Source organism: Tiliqua scincoides, chromosome 2 (assembly GCF_035046505.1).
Source record: "Tiliqua scincoides isolate rTilSci1 chromosome 2, rTilSci1.hap2, whole genome shotgun sequence".
Taxonomy (NCBI): domain Eukaryota; kingdom Metazoa; phylum Chordata; class Lepidosauria; order Squamata; family Scincidae; genus Tiliqua; species Tiliqua scincoides.
The window spans coordinates 157,460,410-157,478,639 of NC_089822.1; the positions used below are offsets into that span (position 1 = coordinate 157,460,410).

At 43.2% G+C, this 18,230-nt stretch overlaps 2 protein-coding genes across 3 annotated transcripts in view; one reads left to right on the forward strand and one right to left on the reverse strand.

Moving 5' to 3' along the window:
* The window catches only part of UNK (unk zinc finger), a 66,800-nt gene extending 62,320 nt beyond the window's left edge, over positions 1–4,480 (forward strand). For both annotated transcript variants that reach the window (XM_066615330.1, XM_066615331.1), the window contains one exon: positions 224–4,480. In XM_066615330.1, coding sequence (XP_066471427.1) covers positions 224–379 — 156 coding nt within the window. In that variant the 3' untranslated portion in view covers positions 380–4,480. The remainder of the gene's footprint in view (positions 1–223) is intronic.
* An 8,203-nt stretch (positions 4,481–12,683) lies between these two features.
* The window catches only part of UNC13D (unc-13 homolog D), a 35,446-nt gene continuing 29,899 nt past the window's right edge, over positions 12,684–18,230 (reverse strand). The window contains exons 28-32 of the mRNA XM_066616111.1: positions 18,032–18,115; positions 17,640–17,760; positions 14,937–15,060; positions 14,512–14,717; positions 12,684–13,490 (exon numbers count right to left, since the gene is read on the reverse strand). Coding sequence (XP_066472208.1) covers positions 13,384–13,490; positions 14,512–14,717; positions 14,937–15,060; positions 17,640–17,760; positions 18,032–18,115 — 642 coding nt within the window. The 3' untranslated portion in view covers positions 12,684–13,383. The remainder of the gene's footprint in view (positions 13,491–14,511; positions 14,718–14,936; positions 15,061–17,639; positions 17,761–18,031; positions 18,116–18,230) is intronic.

Sequence of the window (18,230 nt, forward strand, 5' to 3'; positions counted from 1 at the left end):
ATAGGAGGCACTTGAGGGAGGAATGAGAGGCAAAGGACTCTTCCCCTGTGTATTTCTTCTCTTCTCCCACACTGCGTGAATTTGTGTAGCTCCTCAGTTGTTGACTGTTAGCATGTAAAGTGTAACATAGAAAATAGACCCTTCTGGCAGCTGCAAAATGCCCCCCCTCCTGTGTTGTTTCCATTGACAATCCCCTTTGGCTTGCCTCCCCTCTCTCTTTCAGGCAGTGTTTCAGATGCAGTCGGTGAAATGCCTCAAGTGCCAGGAAGAGAACCGGGTGGTACTACCGTGCCAACACACTGTGCTCTGTGAAACCTGCGCTGAGGAGGGCGAATGCCCCATCTGCCACCCCAACAGGCCACATGCGCTCCAGTCGTGACCCTACTAGGACACTTGGTTTAGCATATCACATAGAACTTTTTAACTTTATATATATATAAATATAAATATAATATGAATATATATATATGAACATATATATATACATAAAAACAAAAATTAGTTGCAGAGCACTTTTTAATACTTGGCATCTCCCATTTAAAGGGTTTCCCCTCTGCACCCAATCCCAGTTAATTCTAACTCCTTAGAGACTTGTAGAGCTCTTTTTAATACAGATCAAAGGGCCATTTGCAGGTAGTCTGTTATTGTGAGCCCCCTCCCCCCTTTTTTCTATTTAGGATATAACAATTTTTTTCTTCTCTTTTGGAGAGAGATTTAGAGGGGAGGGTGACAAGGGTTTACAAGTGCTTTCCAGAGTGAGGATTGGACCTGTGGGAAGAAGAAAGGGGGATATCAAATTTCTTATGTCTTTGTCCCCCTCCTCTTGGCTCTTGCGTCTTCATCATCATTTAATATTTTTAAAGTACTCGTCGTACACTTGACTCACGTTTTAGCTGTTTCTAGTAATAGTAGCCCCTTTGCAACCTCTGCCTGTTCAGATCATCAGTTATTTGGGAACTCTTGTTGGCCATCAGTACGTGCAAGGAACTTCGCTTGACTGTCTTGAAAAAGAAAAGTTTGCTTTTTAAAAGTATTTTAACACAGTTCTATGTTTCTACCAAAACAATGAGAGGAATGCTGTTTGGGGGAAGAGGGATGACATGGAAAAACAAGTCAGTAAGGCTACACTAGTCATGATAATGTTTTCTCATATGTTACTCATCAGTAAGGGTTAGGTAAACCTATAGAGCAGGGTTTCTTGAAGTGTGGATCATGACCCACTGGTTGGTTGTTAGCCCATGTGCTGGGCCCTCCTACCTGCCCCTGGAAGTGTTTGGCTCCAAACTGGAGCCATTTCAGAAAGAGGGTGGTGCTGGCCTAGCTGAAATGACTTACTTGGCCACCTCCAGAGGTTTCTTCTGGGTCACGCCAGGCCAACAGCACACTGTTGGCCTCCATGGGCCTCAGAATGGCCCACAGAAGTGCCCAAAAGCTACTTCCGGTTTTCGGTGCCCAAAAGCTACTTCCACTTTGACCAGAAGTAGCTTCCGAATGCTTCTGCAGGCCATTCTGTGACCTATGGAAGCCTAGAGAGGGTTGCTGGCTCAGCACAACCCAGAAGAGGCCACTGGAGGTGCCTGGTAAGTCATTCTGGCCAGTGGTATCACAACCCACCGCAGAGGACGAGGTGGGTCGCGGCACTGAAGACTGGGAACCACTGCTTTAGAGAATTCACTAGAATCAGCAGTTGAAACTTCGTAGAGAAAAGCTCAGACCTGGTGTCTGTCTTTCCTTTACAATGGAGATGAGTTTCAGAACCATGGTTAATGCATGTGGAGGCCATTCTGAGTGCTAAGTAGAGGCAGAGGTCTGAGGTGACAGGAGGCCCCATTGGAATAGTAATTTCTTCTTTCGTTGCTTGCTAAAGGGGGTGGTCTTTGCCAGGCTTTGTTTTCAGCTGTCATTAAATAGATGGAGGTGGGTCTTTCGCAGTTCTTTTGTCTACCTAATCCAGACTTATTTGATTTTATAACTCACTAAACTGGAAGCAGCCCACCTGCCAAGTTTTTGGAACTGCAGAAATGAGGTGTTTGGTGGCTTTCCACAAGACGTGGTTTGTGAACTGTGTTTCGTTGGTCCTGAGTAGAGCAAATTCTTGAACAGATTCTTGGCACTTATTGATACAGAGACATACAAAATACTTTCCCTTTCCATTAATGGCACTGTTACCAGTGCTCTAGCAAGCCTTAGCATCTATTATATTCCTGTAGTTCAGAAAAGTGTGGCTTTTTTTCTCTGATTCCTAGGATAAGACAGTTTTAGCAGACGAGAGGCCATAAGCTTCCTGTTTCCTCTGTGCAGCACTTTGTGGTTTTAGCATGGAACAGGCTGTGCCGTGCCAACATGAGCAAGGTAATGTAGGATGTGACAGAAGAGGGTTAATGCCACATGTTTTGTCTGGCTGCCAACAGTGCTCATCTCTGGAGGTCACTCTTCTCCCAGCTTCATCTGCTTAGCTAGTACTATTTGTTCATAATACTTACATAATCATAACTTATAGCCGTAGGGTAAGAGCAGAATTCTTGTGCTTAGATGGAATGCTTGTGTTCAGATGTTCTTGGTGGCAAGAGAGAGGTTCCCAAAAACATAAATGGGAGCAAGCAAAGACTAAAAGGGAAGGGTGATAGAAGGTAGAAGAATGAAATGAAGCCTGACTAGAAATCTAAGATGTATTTTTTTTTCTTGAGAGAGCATGTAGCCACTTAGTAGTCTGATAAATCTGAACTTTTAATTCAATTCAGACTTTTCTGAAAGATTTGTAGCAAAGGCCATGAACTCTAAGAAGAAAAGAGGTTCTAAAGAGTTCACAGTGCATCACTTTCCTTAAAACATTCCTTTTAATTGTGACTAAGAGCATCCTTTTCATTTTCTTGAGCTTTCTCAGTTTCTCATCATCTTGTTGTTCAGGATGGGAGGGGTGTGTGCCACAGTTCTCCTGGATTTCTGCTGTAGCATTAAAGCACTAGTTGAAAGCAGGAAAAGACCCCATGCAGATACATCCTAATTATCACTCTGTTTTTTTCACGTATATTTTACTTGTCTCTTTAGCATTGCTAATGATTCCCCTGAGTCAACTTAGTGCAAAATCTTTTTTTTTACTGTAGGCAACTTTCATAGATATGTAGTATGTCCTTTTATGCAATCAGAAAGCCTGCATCTGTAAAGGCATTCCTCTTAATGTTGAACATGCACTTAGTAGATAAAGAACTTCTTGCACCAAACAAAATTGGGTAACCATTTGTCATGGACAGCAGTGACTAAGGCTAACACTTATGTAGTCTACCTCTTACTGGGCATTATGTATCCAGTCTGAGGAGGCATTTCCTTTTTGGTAAAATGGATAATTAGCAAACTGTTTGGGTCCTAAACAACAGAAGTAACATTAATTAATTTTTTGTTCTTTTGTGGGCCAACATGAGTTAATTCCCAAGCTCTGAGCAAAAACACTGATTAAAACAAGAAATGTAAGCTGAAAATTTTGCCCAAGACCAAATTTTGCACCCTCATCTAAGTGCTCATCGTGTGCAAACATGTGAGCTCGCTGATTATGTATTGAACTTTGATTCTGTGTTCAGTTTTTAAAAATTGATATTGGACTAAACTCCAGTTATGTCTCAATGAAATTTGTAACTGGAATGCTTTGTTTTATGCTTGTGCCTAGTAAACATTTCCTCTTGAGTGGTAGAACTCCCATGACAGTTTGTTTTAACTAGTTTCAAATTGGTTTTAATTTGCAACCACCTTTAGAAATAGGTGATGAAATGCAACAGCCCAGTCCAGATGGACTCTAAATCTAGCATTTTGCACTGGGGACTTGTTTAACTTTTAAAAATATAAAATTTAGATTTATATTCTCACTCCTTTGCTCGGCAATCTCCTTGCAATAGCCAACCCACCTTTCCCCAACCTGGAAAAGCACTGGAAACTCTATCAATCCTTGTTTTCATGAGTAATCCAGCTATTCATTATCAGGTTTTTCCTCCAGTGTATTGTCATGTTTAAAGCAAGGACATCATTAGATTTGCTTCCACAATTCCACCCTCCCATATTTTGGAAGGGTTAATATGCATTCCCAGATTATTTCAAAGTGCAGCTCTGTTTAGTGTTTTTTTTAATTAACTTCTATGTTCGGTAAAACTGCTTTTTCAATGTGTATATTGTACTAGTATCATTTTTTAAAAAAAAACACATAATTGGCTTTCTTTTTCTTTTTTGTATGAAGAGACACTGCTGGCTGATTTGTGGTTCTGTTGTTTTGGTTGTCGCCTTTGAATGTCTGTGCCATGGGGTTAACCTGGTCTCCAACACCAGGAAATATGCCTCAGTCTTAAGGAAAGTTTGTTTAAAATATGTGAACATTTTTTTTAAAAACACACACAAATTTAAATTATGGGGAGTAATACTCTGCTGGAAATAAAGTGTACTAAACTATTTTGGTAACTAATTTAAAAATCATAGGAAATAAACTCTTTGAATCGGATCTACAGTGTTTATACAGAACTATAGCCATTTTCAGGCTGTTTGGTGGAAACTGGTTTGTAACACTGAGTTTTGTAAACATTGTGTTTTATTGCTTCCTCTGCCTTTCGATGTGATTGTCCATAGTGAGACGATGATTTTGTGGGACAATTTGTTTTGTCCAAAATTTGCCACAGCTTTGTGAAATTCCAAGAGCATCCTTCAGGGGGTGTTAGGTGTGTCACTTGTCTCTCCAAGTGTCACTTAGAAGTAGTTGTCCTATTTTTTAAGACCTGGCAACTCCTATAGAATCTTGCTGGTTATCAGATTCCTCCCACCCACCCTAAACATTTGTTGGCAAATTGCTTTGCTGATGGGATGTGAGAGCAAAATTGCACCTGACACAGAAACCTATTTATGTGCAGTGCCACAACCCAATCTGTCTGTCTTATTGTGAAGGACCAAAGAATCCAAAGTGGGATCAAAATTTCACCCAACCCCAACTGCTTCCCATCCAATTAGGTTTTTTTCCCCTGCCACATTTCAGTCACTGTAATGTGTAGGCAAGAGGGTGTAGCAGCAGGTTGGTTTATCCACACCTGGGAAGCATAAGCTTCTCCATCCCACTCTTTAGCTCTTTAATAAGCACTTTTTAAAAAAGAATCCTAGATTTCTATGAATTTTAATATTGAAATGAAATAACTAAAATGTGAATGCTTTGTTAGGTACCAAATGGGAAAAAAAACTGATCTGTTTGTTTTGTAAAGAATTAACTTCAGGTTAACTTTCTGTACAGGAAATTTTGTTTACTGGGGTGGGGTGGGATGAACCATGAATGAGAGGAAATATGCATTTTTTTTAAAAATAAAGACAAAACCATCTTGATTGTGCCCAGCAGTTGCTGACCTGTACAGCACCTGCTCAGCCCTGCTTTTTGAACCATCGGGATTCTGTGGTTGGCTTTGGCCTGATACTTGAGTGCAAAACATCTGGTGCTAGAGTAAATTATCCCAAATGGTCTGCCCAAGGAGTTGTTTTTGGATCTTGAAAATCCACTCAGTGTTGAAAAGAATGCCTCTTTTCTTCTGTCTCTTCCCACCATGCAGAGGCCTAATTGGGAAAAAATGGATTTTTTCCCCCCCAAAGGTCATATGGACTTGGGAGGGTCTGCTAATATGACTCATTATACCTGACTGGCAATTTTCTTATCACTCTGGCACTGGGACAAGGGAATATTTGCAAAAATAAACCAGCATTGAGAAAGGTCAGTGAACCATTACCTTGCTCTCAGTTGGCTGAAGAATTATTGAGGAAGCTTGTACTAGGAATTACCTGCACCTGCTGCTTCCTTTTCAAGGAATGACTTTGTGGGACTGAGGAATTTCCACACACTGAGGCAGATAGGTGAGGCGTGCTCCTCTCCTGCAGTGCTTCAGCAGGGGCAAAGTAGCACCTAACCCATGTTTCTTGTGGGGAGTTGCCTGTTTGCAGCACAAAGCAACCCCACGTAGAATCCTTGGCAACTGTTACCTAACAAGAAAATACCTTTTCTTCTTTTAACTACCCATAAGTCTCCAAGCTTTACCTGAGCCACTTCAAGGGCTTGCACAGCTCACAAATGAAGAGAATGTCCTTTCTTTGTGAGGAATAACATTCAGAACTCAACAATTTATTGCTGTTCCAGTAGTCAAGACTTTTCCCCATGGTTTTCTCCTTTGAGAAGGAAAAGTATTTATTACCAGTGTGGGGAATTTAAAAAACTTTTTTCTCTGGGATTACATCTGTCTTTGGAGCAATGCAACCAGAAAGTAGATGTTACTGGTGAAAAGTATTATAAGTGAAGTATTCCTGCAAACTGGTGACTGTGGATCAAAGATCTCTATGGGGCTTCCCCACTCTGTAGCTTCCAATGTTAAAAAAAAAGTAAATACAGTATAAATCCTTAAAATTACACACTACAGTATTTATGGTGGCAATTCTTGACCAGTCTCTCTCCTTGAATTTTCCTAGATGGGGGGAGGGGGAGTGGCTGGGACAGAGAGCCATTCAAATCTATGTAGAAGTCAGCCAAAAGGTAATAGGTGGTGTGTACAATGTGGTGTTTGATTCCATTATTATAGACTGTAATGCGGAACTGTGATTTCAGCTGTTGTTCTTTCTCGTATTCTGTATATATGTGTGTTTCGCTGTCCAGAAACCTGGTTTTAGACACTCTCTTTCTTGGCAAAGTGGATTTGCATGTGGAGCTAAAAGAAATGCAATCTTGTGTCACAATTTCCAAGGGCAGGATGGATTTTCTAGAAGACAATAAATTTTTTTATTTTTTTGCTAAGAAAAAAGGCAGTTTTGTGTGTGTATATGTATGTGTGTTGTAGAGTGCACTTGTGATGTTGTGGGACTTTTCAAAGGAACCTTAATTTTGGTAAATAGGGAGGTTGTAGGGGGGGGGGAGTCCCTCCTTAATACAGGAATAGAATGTCATCCACTGGGCAGATCTCCTGTTTGTGCTCCATGGAAGTGGATGAAAACTATGGAGCAGGACAAATTAATATCCTTTTGTTTGTTTGTTCTCATGGAGCTTGTGCCAGGAGAGATACTTTGTGGATTCTGTGCTAGAAATGCTACATTTTGCATCTATTTTGCCACCTGACCTGGAAACAATAATGATAAGGATAAGTATATACCACTTTTCAACAAAAAAACTTTCACCAAGCAGTTTACAGACAAAATCAAGTAATAGTTCCCTGTCCCAAAAAGGCTTGCAGTCTTTTTTTTTTAAGTAGCATATGAATACCGAGAATGCATCGGAGGCAGCGCATGTGGAAAGCATTCAGTTTCCTCTCCTGTTGTGAGCGGAGAGTCCATGACTCGCTGCAGTACAGCAGTGTACTCAGGACGCAAGCTCTGTAGACCTGGATCTTGGTATGTTCCTTCAGCTTCTTGTTGGACCAGACTCTCTTTGTGAGTCTGGAAAACGTAGTAGCTGCTTTACCGACGCGTTTGTTTAGCTCGGTATCGAGAGAAAGAGTGTCGGAGATTGTTGAGCCAAGGTACACAAAGTCATGGACAACCTCCAGTTCATGCGCAGAGATTGTAATGCAGGGAGGTGAGTCCACATCCTGAACCATGACCTGTGTTTTCTTTAAGCTGATTGTCAGTCCAAAATCTTGGCAGGCCTTGCTAAAACAATCCATGAGCTGCTGGAGATCTTTGGCAGAGTGGGCAGTGACAGCTGCATTGTCGGCAAAGAGGAAGTCACGCAGACATTTCAGCTGGACTTTGGATTTTGCTCTCAGTCTGGAGAGGTTGAAGAGCTTTCCGTCAGATCTGGTCCGGAGATAGATGCCTTCTGTTGCAGTTCCAAAGGCCTGCTTCAGCATGACAGCGAAGAAAATCCCAAACAAGGTTGGTGCAAGAACACAGCCCTGCTTCACGCCACTTCGGATGTCAAAGGGGTCTGATGTGGAGCCATCAAAGACAACAGTGCCCTTCATGTCCTTGTGGAAGGATCTGATGATGCTGAGGAGCCTGGGTGGACATCCGATCTTGGGGAGAATCTTGAAGAGGCCGTCCCTGCTGACCAGGTCGAAAGCCTTTGTGAGATCTAGGAAGGCTATAAAGAGTGGCTGTCGTTGTTCCCTGCATTTCTCCTGCAGTTGTCTAAGGGAGAATACCATATCAGTGGTGGACCTGTTGGCTCGGAATCCGCACTGCGATTCTGGATAGACGCTCTCTGCAAGTACCTGGAACGTTGTTAGGAACCTGAAAGTTCCTAACAACACAGTCCTGGAACGTGCTGGAATCCCTAGCATGTATGCACTGCTGAAACAGAGACGCCTGCGTTGGCTCGGTCATGTCGTGAGAATGGATGATGGCCGGATCCCAAAGGATCTCCTCTATGGAGAACTCGTGCAAGGAAAGCGCCCTACAGGTAGACCACAGCTGCGATACAAGGACATCTGCAAGAGGGATCTGAAGGCCTTAGGAATGGACCTCAACAAGTGGGAAACCCTGGCCTCTGAACGGCCTGCTTGGAGGCAGGCTGTGCAGCATGGCCTTTCCCAGTTTGAAGAGACACTTGGCCAACAGTCTGAGGCTAAGAGGCAAAGAAGGAAGGCCCATAGTCAGGGAGACAGACCAGGGACAGACTGCACTTACTCCTGGTGTGGAAGGGATTGTCACTCCCAAATCGGCCTTTTCAGCCACACTAGACGCTGTGCCAGAACCACCTTTCAGAGCGCGATACCATAGTCTTTCGAGACTGAAGGTTGCCAATATATAGCATATGAATAGAGAATTGCAAAGACAAGGCCCACTCGTTTTATTGTTTCTACCATATTTTATATTAATTCATCCCCAGCCTATCCCATAAATACAGCCTGTTTTCAGGTTTTTGAAAATATGATTTATGCTCTTATTATAAAGACAATGACACAAGCTTATTCCCAAAAGACAATGACACAAGCTTATTCCCAATCATTAAGGGTCAGTTGTAAAAAAAAAAAAAAAAAAAAAGTTTTGCCTTATCTCAAACAAACCCTTCCTTTGTCACCCATTCACCTTGGATGCCAGGGTTGCAGAGTTTCAGATCTGTGGGAAAAGTCACTGATACTCTTGCATAGGACTTATCTTGTCTTGGCTGGCATTCTTAGCACCCAACTTCAAATGGGGAGAAATCAGGCCTGTCCTTGGATCTCTAGCCCAGATTTTTTCATACTTTCCCTTTAGTTCAAAGTTTGTGTTCACTTTTTGCTTCAAAGTTCAAAGTTTGAAAGTTTGAAGTTTGCTTCAAAGTGTTCCAAGTTTGTGAACACTTTTTGTGTTCACCAGTTGCTTATTGTGTCTCTCTTTTCATTACTCTGACAAAGGGGAGGAAAAGACATTCTTGCAACCATCTTCTCAAGGACTTGCATTTATTTACCTAAAGCTTCCTATTTGGGTAATTTTAATAACAGAATTTGATAGGTCTGGGTTTAGAACTAGCAAGGAAAATTTTTAACAGCCCTAACCCAGAGATGTTGTTACATTTAAGATTCACTGGTCCCAGTGCTCCATTGCTTTCAAACTTGATGCATGTCAGAAGTGCATTGCGGAGAGGTTTTTTCTAAAAGCAATCATGTGCAGTTAGGTTGGGAAGAGGATTTAACTGCACCAGTTCCCCAGTGCAAATCACACATACATACATATACACATAATCACTACCAGTCACAGTGGGGCAAACATAAATGTACCTATATTTCATCTGTGTATTTTTACCTCTGTAATTATAACAGCAGCTAAGGTGTATGTGATTTGAATAGAGGCTGCAGCATGGGAAAAGTTTAATTCCCCTTCCCCTGTGCCATGATCTCACTTCAAACTGTATCTGTTTTTAGCAAAAAAATAGAAAAGACCATCTGAAATGAATTCACACATCTGTGATATGTCTATATTTGACCCCAGTCTTATTAGCTTCAGTAGGTCATAGGTTAGTTGTGACTTTTAAGGCCCACCGAACTAGTCCCCTTGGCTTCAGTGGAATTTAAGTGTGACTAATTTTCTCTTGATGGTTGTGGATCTTTTTTTCCCCCCAACCATATTAGTGTTTGTTACCTGTTCAAGTTATGTACTTGTTGTTCTGTCTCTGGTGATGTTATCTCATCCCTTGTGGCCTCTTAGTGGCCCTTCCCCCCCCTCCCATTTCAATGGCACATTATTATAACATTGCCATATGAACAAAACAAGTTTATGATCCACAAAAACTTCTGCTAGATGAGCATGTTATCTCTACTTTCATATTCATTGAAAATTGTGGTGGAGTGATAATGAGGATACAAACCTAATTGCTTTAGTTTTTGTCAGTGGTGCATGTTACTCCTGCATATGTTTGACAATATAGGAGTGCTACATTTGCATCAGAATGCACCTTTGAGAAGGTGTATCATGCTGTCTACCTTTGGTTGGGTGCCCATAGCCCTAGAGTGGGAATGATTGAGAATAAATGGTAAGTGATTGAGTGGCTATGGAAATTTCCTTCTGTACCAGTGAGCATGACATGTTGAACAGCAGTTTGACAAGGTGTAGGAGAGAGAGGTGGGGCAAGTATCAGACTTGCCAATGCTGGTGTGCAGGTTACTTGCTCTGCTAGTGGACTAGATTAATTCCCATCCTGTGAGCTCTCTGGGTAGTAAAAAGAGGTGCTAGGAGAGTAGGTCTTGATGTATGAAGACTATTTTGCACATATGGAAGCTGCTGCAGTGAAGGTACCCAAATGTATTTACAAGTAGGACCAGCACACAACATATGTACACATGTGACTGATATACAAATGTTCCTCTCCTGTCTCATCTCTAATGGAACCATATATGCAACTACAGAAGGGTTTCTGGCAGGACAGAGGTGATAGCAGGGTATTAGGGCTGCTCCTGCTTCCCAGTGGACAGCTGTTGTGGCTCCTTCAGGCAAATGACCAAACCAGGAGGATATCCAAGGCCACTCTTTATCTAGGTGGTGAGAATATAAGAATCCTGCTGACTCAGACCAAAGTATCAAATTCAGCAACCTGCTTCCTACAGTGGCCAACCAGATGCCTTTGGGAAACACATTAGGAGGATGCGAGGGCATCATTTTGAGAAGTACTTTTGCAGGATTCTAACCATGGCTCCAGTTGCTTAGTTCCCAGATGTTTCCAAGAGATTCGAGGAGGAGAAAGGTAAGTGGCAAAGGAAGGCTACGTTAGGCTTTTCCATCCTAATTACTCCCCTAAGCTACATGTCAAAGCCTACTACAAGTTTATAGTGCAATAAATGGCTTTCTATTGCCATGCATGAAAATTCCACCATACTTTTATTGTAGTAATCCCCATGTCCCTTAGTTCTGGTATTGTGCAAGAGGGAAAGACCTTCCCTCTATCCACCCCATGTCTACTTTTATATGTCTCAATCATGTCCTCCTTCAAGCACCCTCTGTCTAGACCAGGGGTGTCCAAAGTTTTTGGCAGGAGGGCCACATCGTCTCTCTGACACCATGTTGGGGGCTGAATTAATTTACATTTCAAATTTGAATAAATTTACATAAATGTATATATTAAAGATGAACTTACATGAATGAATGAAGGTCTTGCAATAGCTCAAGGCCTATAAAAGGCCTTGCACAAAGCAAGGCTGGCCTTTCCTATGCTGCTGCTACTGCATCACAGATGTGAAACAGCAAGCAGTGGAGGGAGCCCGCATCCCACAGCTCATGCAAGAGGCCAAACAGTTGCCCTCACGCTGAGAGCAGTTGTGTCGGGCCAGTGTGGGCTCTAACAAATTTCCGGAGGGACAGAGGCTCACTGGAGACTAGGGGCTCCCTGAGGGCCGCAACCCTGCTCTAGACCAAAGAGCCCCAAATGCTGTAATCTTTCCTCATAAGGGAGGTGCCTCAGCCCATTAATTTTTTTGGTCACTTTTAAAAATCCCTTTTCAAGTTACACTATTTTCCTTTTTTTGAGAAGTAGAGACCAGAACTGGGCACAATACTTCAGATGCCATCAATTTGTACAATGGCTTAATGCCTGTTATGAACTCAATCCCTTTAATGATCCCACGTATGGAACTGGGCTTCTTCACAACCATCCAACACTTGGTCAGACACTTACATTGAGCTGCCCCCTACCACCCCAAGATCTTTCTCCTGATCCATCACAGGAAACATACGTTCCTTATCTCCTGCTAGTGCCCTTCTTGTCCCCAAGCAACAAGGCCTACTATATTACAGATATTTGAGTCCTTGTGTTCACTGTAATAGTACATGTCTGGTTCCAGGTGATAGTTTCCCTTTCTGTAAACGTGTGACAGGTGTGACCCATTCTAGTTTGGGAAAACTCACACCTTTACAATGTGTCAGCACAGGAAATGGCAACATTGGCCTGAATGGGAAAATGATACTCCAGCTTTTAGAAATGGATTAGTTGTAGGAATGCCAACAGCCCAGCTCTGCCTATCCTCTTGCTGGACTGTTGTGATTGATGTATGCCTCTCTCCCTTCACTGGAAGTCCTAGGCTACTTCTGGATTTATCTGAGGTTCAGGTTCACAACAGCGTAGGCCTTTGTACCTTATAAATGCCAGTGGCCGCTGAAGTACTTTGTGGAGTCTAGGGTGGCAGTAGCCACTGGTCATCAAATTGCAGCTCACAAGTATGATAGCACTGCTTGACAAAAAAATTATATTTTTATTAAATCTGTTCACTGCTTTAAACCACATGAGTCTCACATCCAGCAACTTCTGTGCAACAGTCAGAACTGCCCTCATAGATGGACATGGAATCCATTACAGCTCATTGCCAGCAGCGTCTCCATTTAATTCCCTTTCATGTCAATGGTGCTTAATCAGGGAAAGTGCCAGACCCTCTAGTAGAGATGACACTGCTTTTTGTCCTCTGGCATACTATACTTTCCATGCCATCTGAAGAGCAAAAAGGAATTTCCTGCAGGAAGCCTACAAGGCCCATATTATAAGCCTCACTGACCAAGTAGGCTCTTTCCAGTGGGCATGTACATGCATGTGCATCTTCATATGCACATTTGCTTATATTTTCCTTGAACCTATAGCAGCATCAGCTGCTACCATGTTTCCATTTTTAAAAAAAAATCCTTGCTGCAAACTAAAAATGCAGACGGTGAGGGGGGGAAATGCATAGCCTTTACCTGTTGCCCATCAGGTGGAAACAGATGAAACATTCAGCCAAATGCAACTGGAAATCTTTGCTTACCACAAGGCTTTGGCTTACCCTGACCAAGAGTCCCAATCCAGGCCAAAACACCAAGTGCTTAAAGCAAGCAGTACAAAAAGCAGTACCCAATGGCTTACTGCTCTCTAGAATACGATTTGCTCTTGCCATGGTATAGCACAGGTCCTTTTGCACCTTGGCGGAGTCCTGCATTAACCCCTCTGCATGACTGCTGTCACTCTGACTCCTTGGACTGCTTTGCCCGTTGTCTACGGAGTTTCACAAATGCCTGGGCTTCCTTGTCTCCTTTTCGAGTCTCCAACAGCTTCAGAATTTCAGTGCCTGGGAGTGGAATGAAGGAGATGCACTTTCAGTAAGGTGCAGGGCTATGTCATCTTTTCATCCTTTTCACCTCCTGTTTAACTTAATTCTGCCTCCCTGTAATTTTAAACAAGGCCACTGCTTCTTGCTCTATGGTCTATGGAGGAAGTCCTATAGTGATACAAGTTGTACAGCTATCAAGAAAAGAGGAGGAGAAAGAGGCAACTGGGACTTGCTTCTTCCTGGCCAAAAGGTAAGTGTTTTGCCCCTAAGAGCTTGTTTCTTGCTTAGTCCCCCTCTCAGTTCTTTGGAGAAGATGAGATGCCTGCATCTTAACCATTGACTCAGAGGTCTGCAATGGAAAAACCTTGCTGGTCATGGGGGGTAATGTGAAAACACAACTAATGGATGCCTGTTGGCAGTATGTGCCATAGAGAACAAAGCAAATCAAAACCCAAGTGTTCTCATCTCCAGACTCAAAGGTCCTCTCAGAAACCCCTGTGGAATTCTGCCGAGCTGAAGGTTACTATGGAAGCAGCTTTTGAAGCAATGAGAAGACAATATCTCAGTACAATGTCCCCATTGGCCAGTGGGGAGAAGGGGAAGAAGGATGCACCCACGCAAGTCACATGCAGATGCTTCCTCCTATAGCCCAGTAAGTCCACTCGCAAGACCTGGCCTTGCAATACTTCTCCCTGCCCCAATTTGCATGGCCAGCAGAGAAAATTACTAGAAAAGTCACTAGCTACAGTGGCATCAATCCCTGTAAATGATCTTAATAAATTCATTTCAGCAGAACAGTACATTGGTATGCTTGTGGGCATTTGCTTTACTACTTTCCTCCATGCATCCCACTGATAATAAAATAACACCTCTGACACATAGCCTGCTTCTCGCTATGAACACATTTCAATCACTCTCCTGTATTTTCTAGGAGATGATCCAGCTGAAGCCCATAGCCGTTTCCTAGGAATTCTTGAGCAAGCCAGTCATGCCAGGAGAGAGGAAGGATGAGTGAGGTTGAAAAAGTAAAAAGAGTTACCTGTGGTGCCAGGATGAGTCAAGGGTAAACGGGTCTGGGGTACTCGGAATAGGTTGCTTGCTTCCTTGCCTTCCTTCAATCCCGGCACCTCACAGAGGGGAAGGAAGGCTTCTCCCTCCAGATCATTGGCTCCTAAGGTGTCATAGTCAAACACTGTGAGCAACAGGCATGCCCCGTCTTGCTGGCATTTATCAGGAGACACCAAACTGTGTGCAAGAGAGATGAAGATGGTTGAGGGACACGCCACCCAGCAGCCCTTAGGCAAATCTGCATGCTGTACAGAAGTGACTCCTCAGTGATATCAACCAATGGTAAAAGGTGAATGGGTCTTGCTAGCAAGACACATGCCATTGACTCAGCTTTCCATTGTCACCCCAGGAAAGAACAGTGCAGGGAAAGAGAGGATGACTGCTGCTAATACATACAATTCAAAGACTTCATCAAAAAGAGGATGGAGATTATTCTTTATGCACTGAGTTGTCCGCACCATCACCTCTGGGAACTCGTGTCGAGGTTCCAGTGTCAGTTGAATGAAGGGATCACTTGAGCCTGGGGGAGGGGAGGATTGGAAGAAGCAGGAGAGTGATCATACATAGCTATTAGTCTGCTCTGGGAAACATGTTCCTCTACTAGACTCCAGCCATAAGCCACATTCACTTGGTAGTATCTGATGTCGGACAGGACATTATACTGAGGATACCACAAGATATTTTAAAAATGTCCTTAGCGTCATCATCCCCACTGTAAAATGTTTCTCATTACTTCCTTTTTATATATTGTGAACTTGCAAGAGCCCACAACTTGCCAAGGCCCTTCAGCAAGTAAAGCCCCAGGAGAGCCAAGAGCTAGACTTTTGTCTCTTAGATGGAACGAGCTACCCTCTTTGACTCACTGTAACTGAAATTCTCATTTACCTATCCTGATTCCTGAACACATGATTCTTAAGTAGTCCACAAAAATCTATACAGGTCAGATCCACATCCAGACATTTTTGAACTGAATTTTTATAGGGAGAGTCAGCAGCATTCAAATAAAGCAACAGTGACCTCTCCTGGAAAGCTGAAAGAGCTACAGGCTGTTCTAGTCTTTCCCCCTTCCTAACAGGGTGTTCATCCAGACCCGCCCCCATCACATCTGATCTTTGCACATCTAGAGCAAAGAAAAATGTTAGGTGAGCCCTGCTGGATCAGACCAAAAGTCAATTTAGTCCAGCATTTTGTTTCCCCACTGTGGCCAACCAGTGAGCCACCATGACTAGTTGCCAATAGTCTAACAAACAACAATACAACCAAAAGACTTTCATAGAATCCAAGAATTGGAACGTGCTTTCAACGCCATCTACTCCATCTCCCTGCTTGAAGCAGAAAAATCCAATCTAGACCATCTCTGAAAGTTGCCTGTCAAGCCTTTGCTTGAAGGATGAACCCTTGGTAATGGGTTCCATTGTCACACCATTCTTACTGTTAAGAAATTTTGCCTGATACGCAACTGAAATCTCCCATCCTGCAGTTTTTTTAGATCTAGGTCTTTTGTTCAGAGAAAACATGCAAAAGTGTATCCCTTGAATGTGATGCAAAGTTTTGTGCCCCTGAACACACAAATCAGGACATGGAATACCAGTGACAGATACCACAATGCAGTCTGGACTGCACCCCATCACCCAGCTATCAGTAGTCGATCATGCACAAAACAATTGGCCATTCCAATTGCTATAAGCCACTCTAAAATTCATCGCACTTTAATGTGAACAAGTGACAGGAACCAGGATAGGATATACGGATAGCAGCAGACCGAATTCTCAGTGGCAGAAAGCCAGTTTAGCCCTTACTTGGAGTGCCTGCTTTTCCTTTCTTCCATGTACGTGAACTGGTGCTTTTTGTCCTGGGGGAAATGGAAGGGAATGCTGCACTTGGGCAGCGTGAGGGCACGCCAAAATCGACCTTCTGCCCCTGGCACTGAATAGTCTGGCTCTCGCTTATAAGAATTCTATAAGGAAGGGTATGAAATGTGCCTGTGGCATACACAAAGTAACATAACACATATACTTTGCATTACACCAGCCCTTATATGAAAGACCATTAAAGGAGGTCTGGTCTAGAGGGTAGAGCTTCCGTTAGCCCAAAGATAATATCTGAACGTCACCGGTTCTAGGCCACTGGCAGCTCCGTGAATGGTGAGACCTTGAAGCAGCTGACAAGCTGAGCGGAGTTATTCCACCTGCTCTTTGGTGTGAGCGAAGAAGCGTCTTGGCTGCCCTTCAAGTGAGAGATGAAGAAGCTGCTTGTCAGCCAGTGTGGGAGGCAACTGGGGGCCAGAAGTGATACCAGACTGTGAAAGATCCATCTGAAATGTTGTGCGGTTCTTGAAAGATAGAACCTTTCTGTTATTGTAAAAATCCCCTCGGGGATTTAGAGGTGGTTCTGCCTCTGTGAACCACCTTGAATAAAGTCAGAGGAGTAATCCGATGACCAGAAAGGCAGTATATAAATACCATTATTATTATTATCATTATCATTATAATAAAGCTGCAGGAGGAGAGTTTTCAGTTTAATATTGGGCTTTTGCAAAAGTCTTTGCAATACACCAGCCCTTTGACACAAACACAATCATTCCTCATAATGACAGATACTTTGGTAGTTAATCATATTTTCAATGGCTATCTGTGAGATTACCATATCAAGCTGCCTCCATGAGGTGAATGGACTAGAATGTGCAGAGATTAGCATTCCTTGCTGAACAGACAAAGGGGAGTCCTCCAAAATCAGCAGTTACTTTTGCTAGGAAAAGCCCTGTCTTCCTTCTCCCTGCTCTTCTGTTCTTAGCTAGACTACTTGTTTCCTCAGTGAGCTCAGTTCAGTTGGAATCCTCGCTGTATGTATGTCACAGACTGATCCTGCTGTCATGGCGCTGCCACACTCAAGCCCATGAACTAATTGCAGCCAGCTGATCCAAGCATAACCCAATAATGCTGGATGCTAACTAAGCATCTAGGTACAGCAAGCCAAAGCTGGAAGAAGCAGAGGAGTTGACAGAAGGACCAATTCAAGCACCAGCACTCCAAAGAGAAATGAGAGACAGACAGTGGCATCGTCAAGTTGCTTGGCTTTTTGGCATACGGCTGCTCTCACCATTTGAGTCCAGGGGAAGGAGGTTGACAGCGTTCAGCACGTCAATGCGCAGCTTCTGCTCCGAGTGGCGGTAGAGGGCTTTAATGGTCACAGCCCCATATTTCTCAGGATTAGCCTCCATCTAAGACAGAAACAAGCAGTCAGGTGAACTTTTAAATACAGCGTCAATTACCCTCCGCCTGCCAGACCGCAGTGATCCTAACTGTCCTACACTCTTTGCAAGCAATGATAGATGGCACTTCAAGCCTCATCCCTTAAAATCAATTATCACTATCTTATTAGCATATGTGCAAGAAAACCAGGGGAACAGTATTGCAAAGCGAAGGAAGAAAGAACAAACAAGGGGTGCTTGTCTTATTCATAAACATGAGCCAGGCCCACTCAAACCTCACCTGCTGCTGGATTCTGACACTGAAGTACTTCTGGATAAGTTTTCTGGTGGTAGAAGTGCAGAGTTCCAACTCCTTCTCCAGAGCCTAAGGGAGAAGTGGGTGGGCGAAGACACAGAACCAGTGAGGATCATCTTTTTTGGCATGAGCTTGTTGAGACCTTTGACTCTTCTCCATCTGAGACCCTCCTCTGGGTCAACCC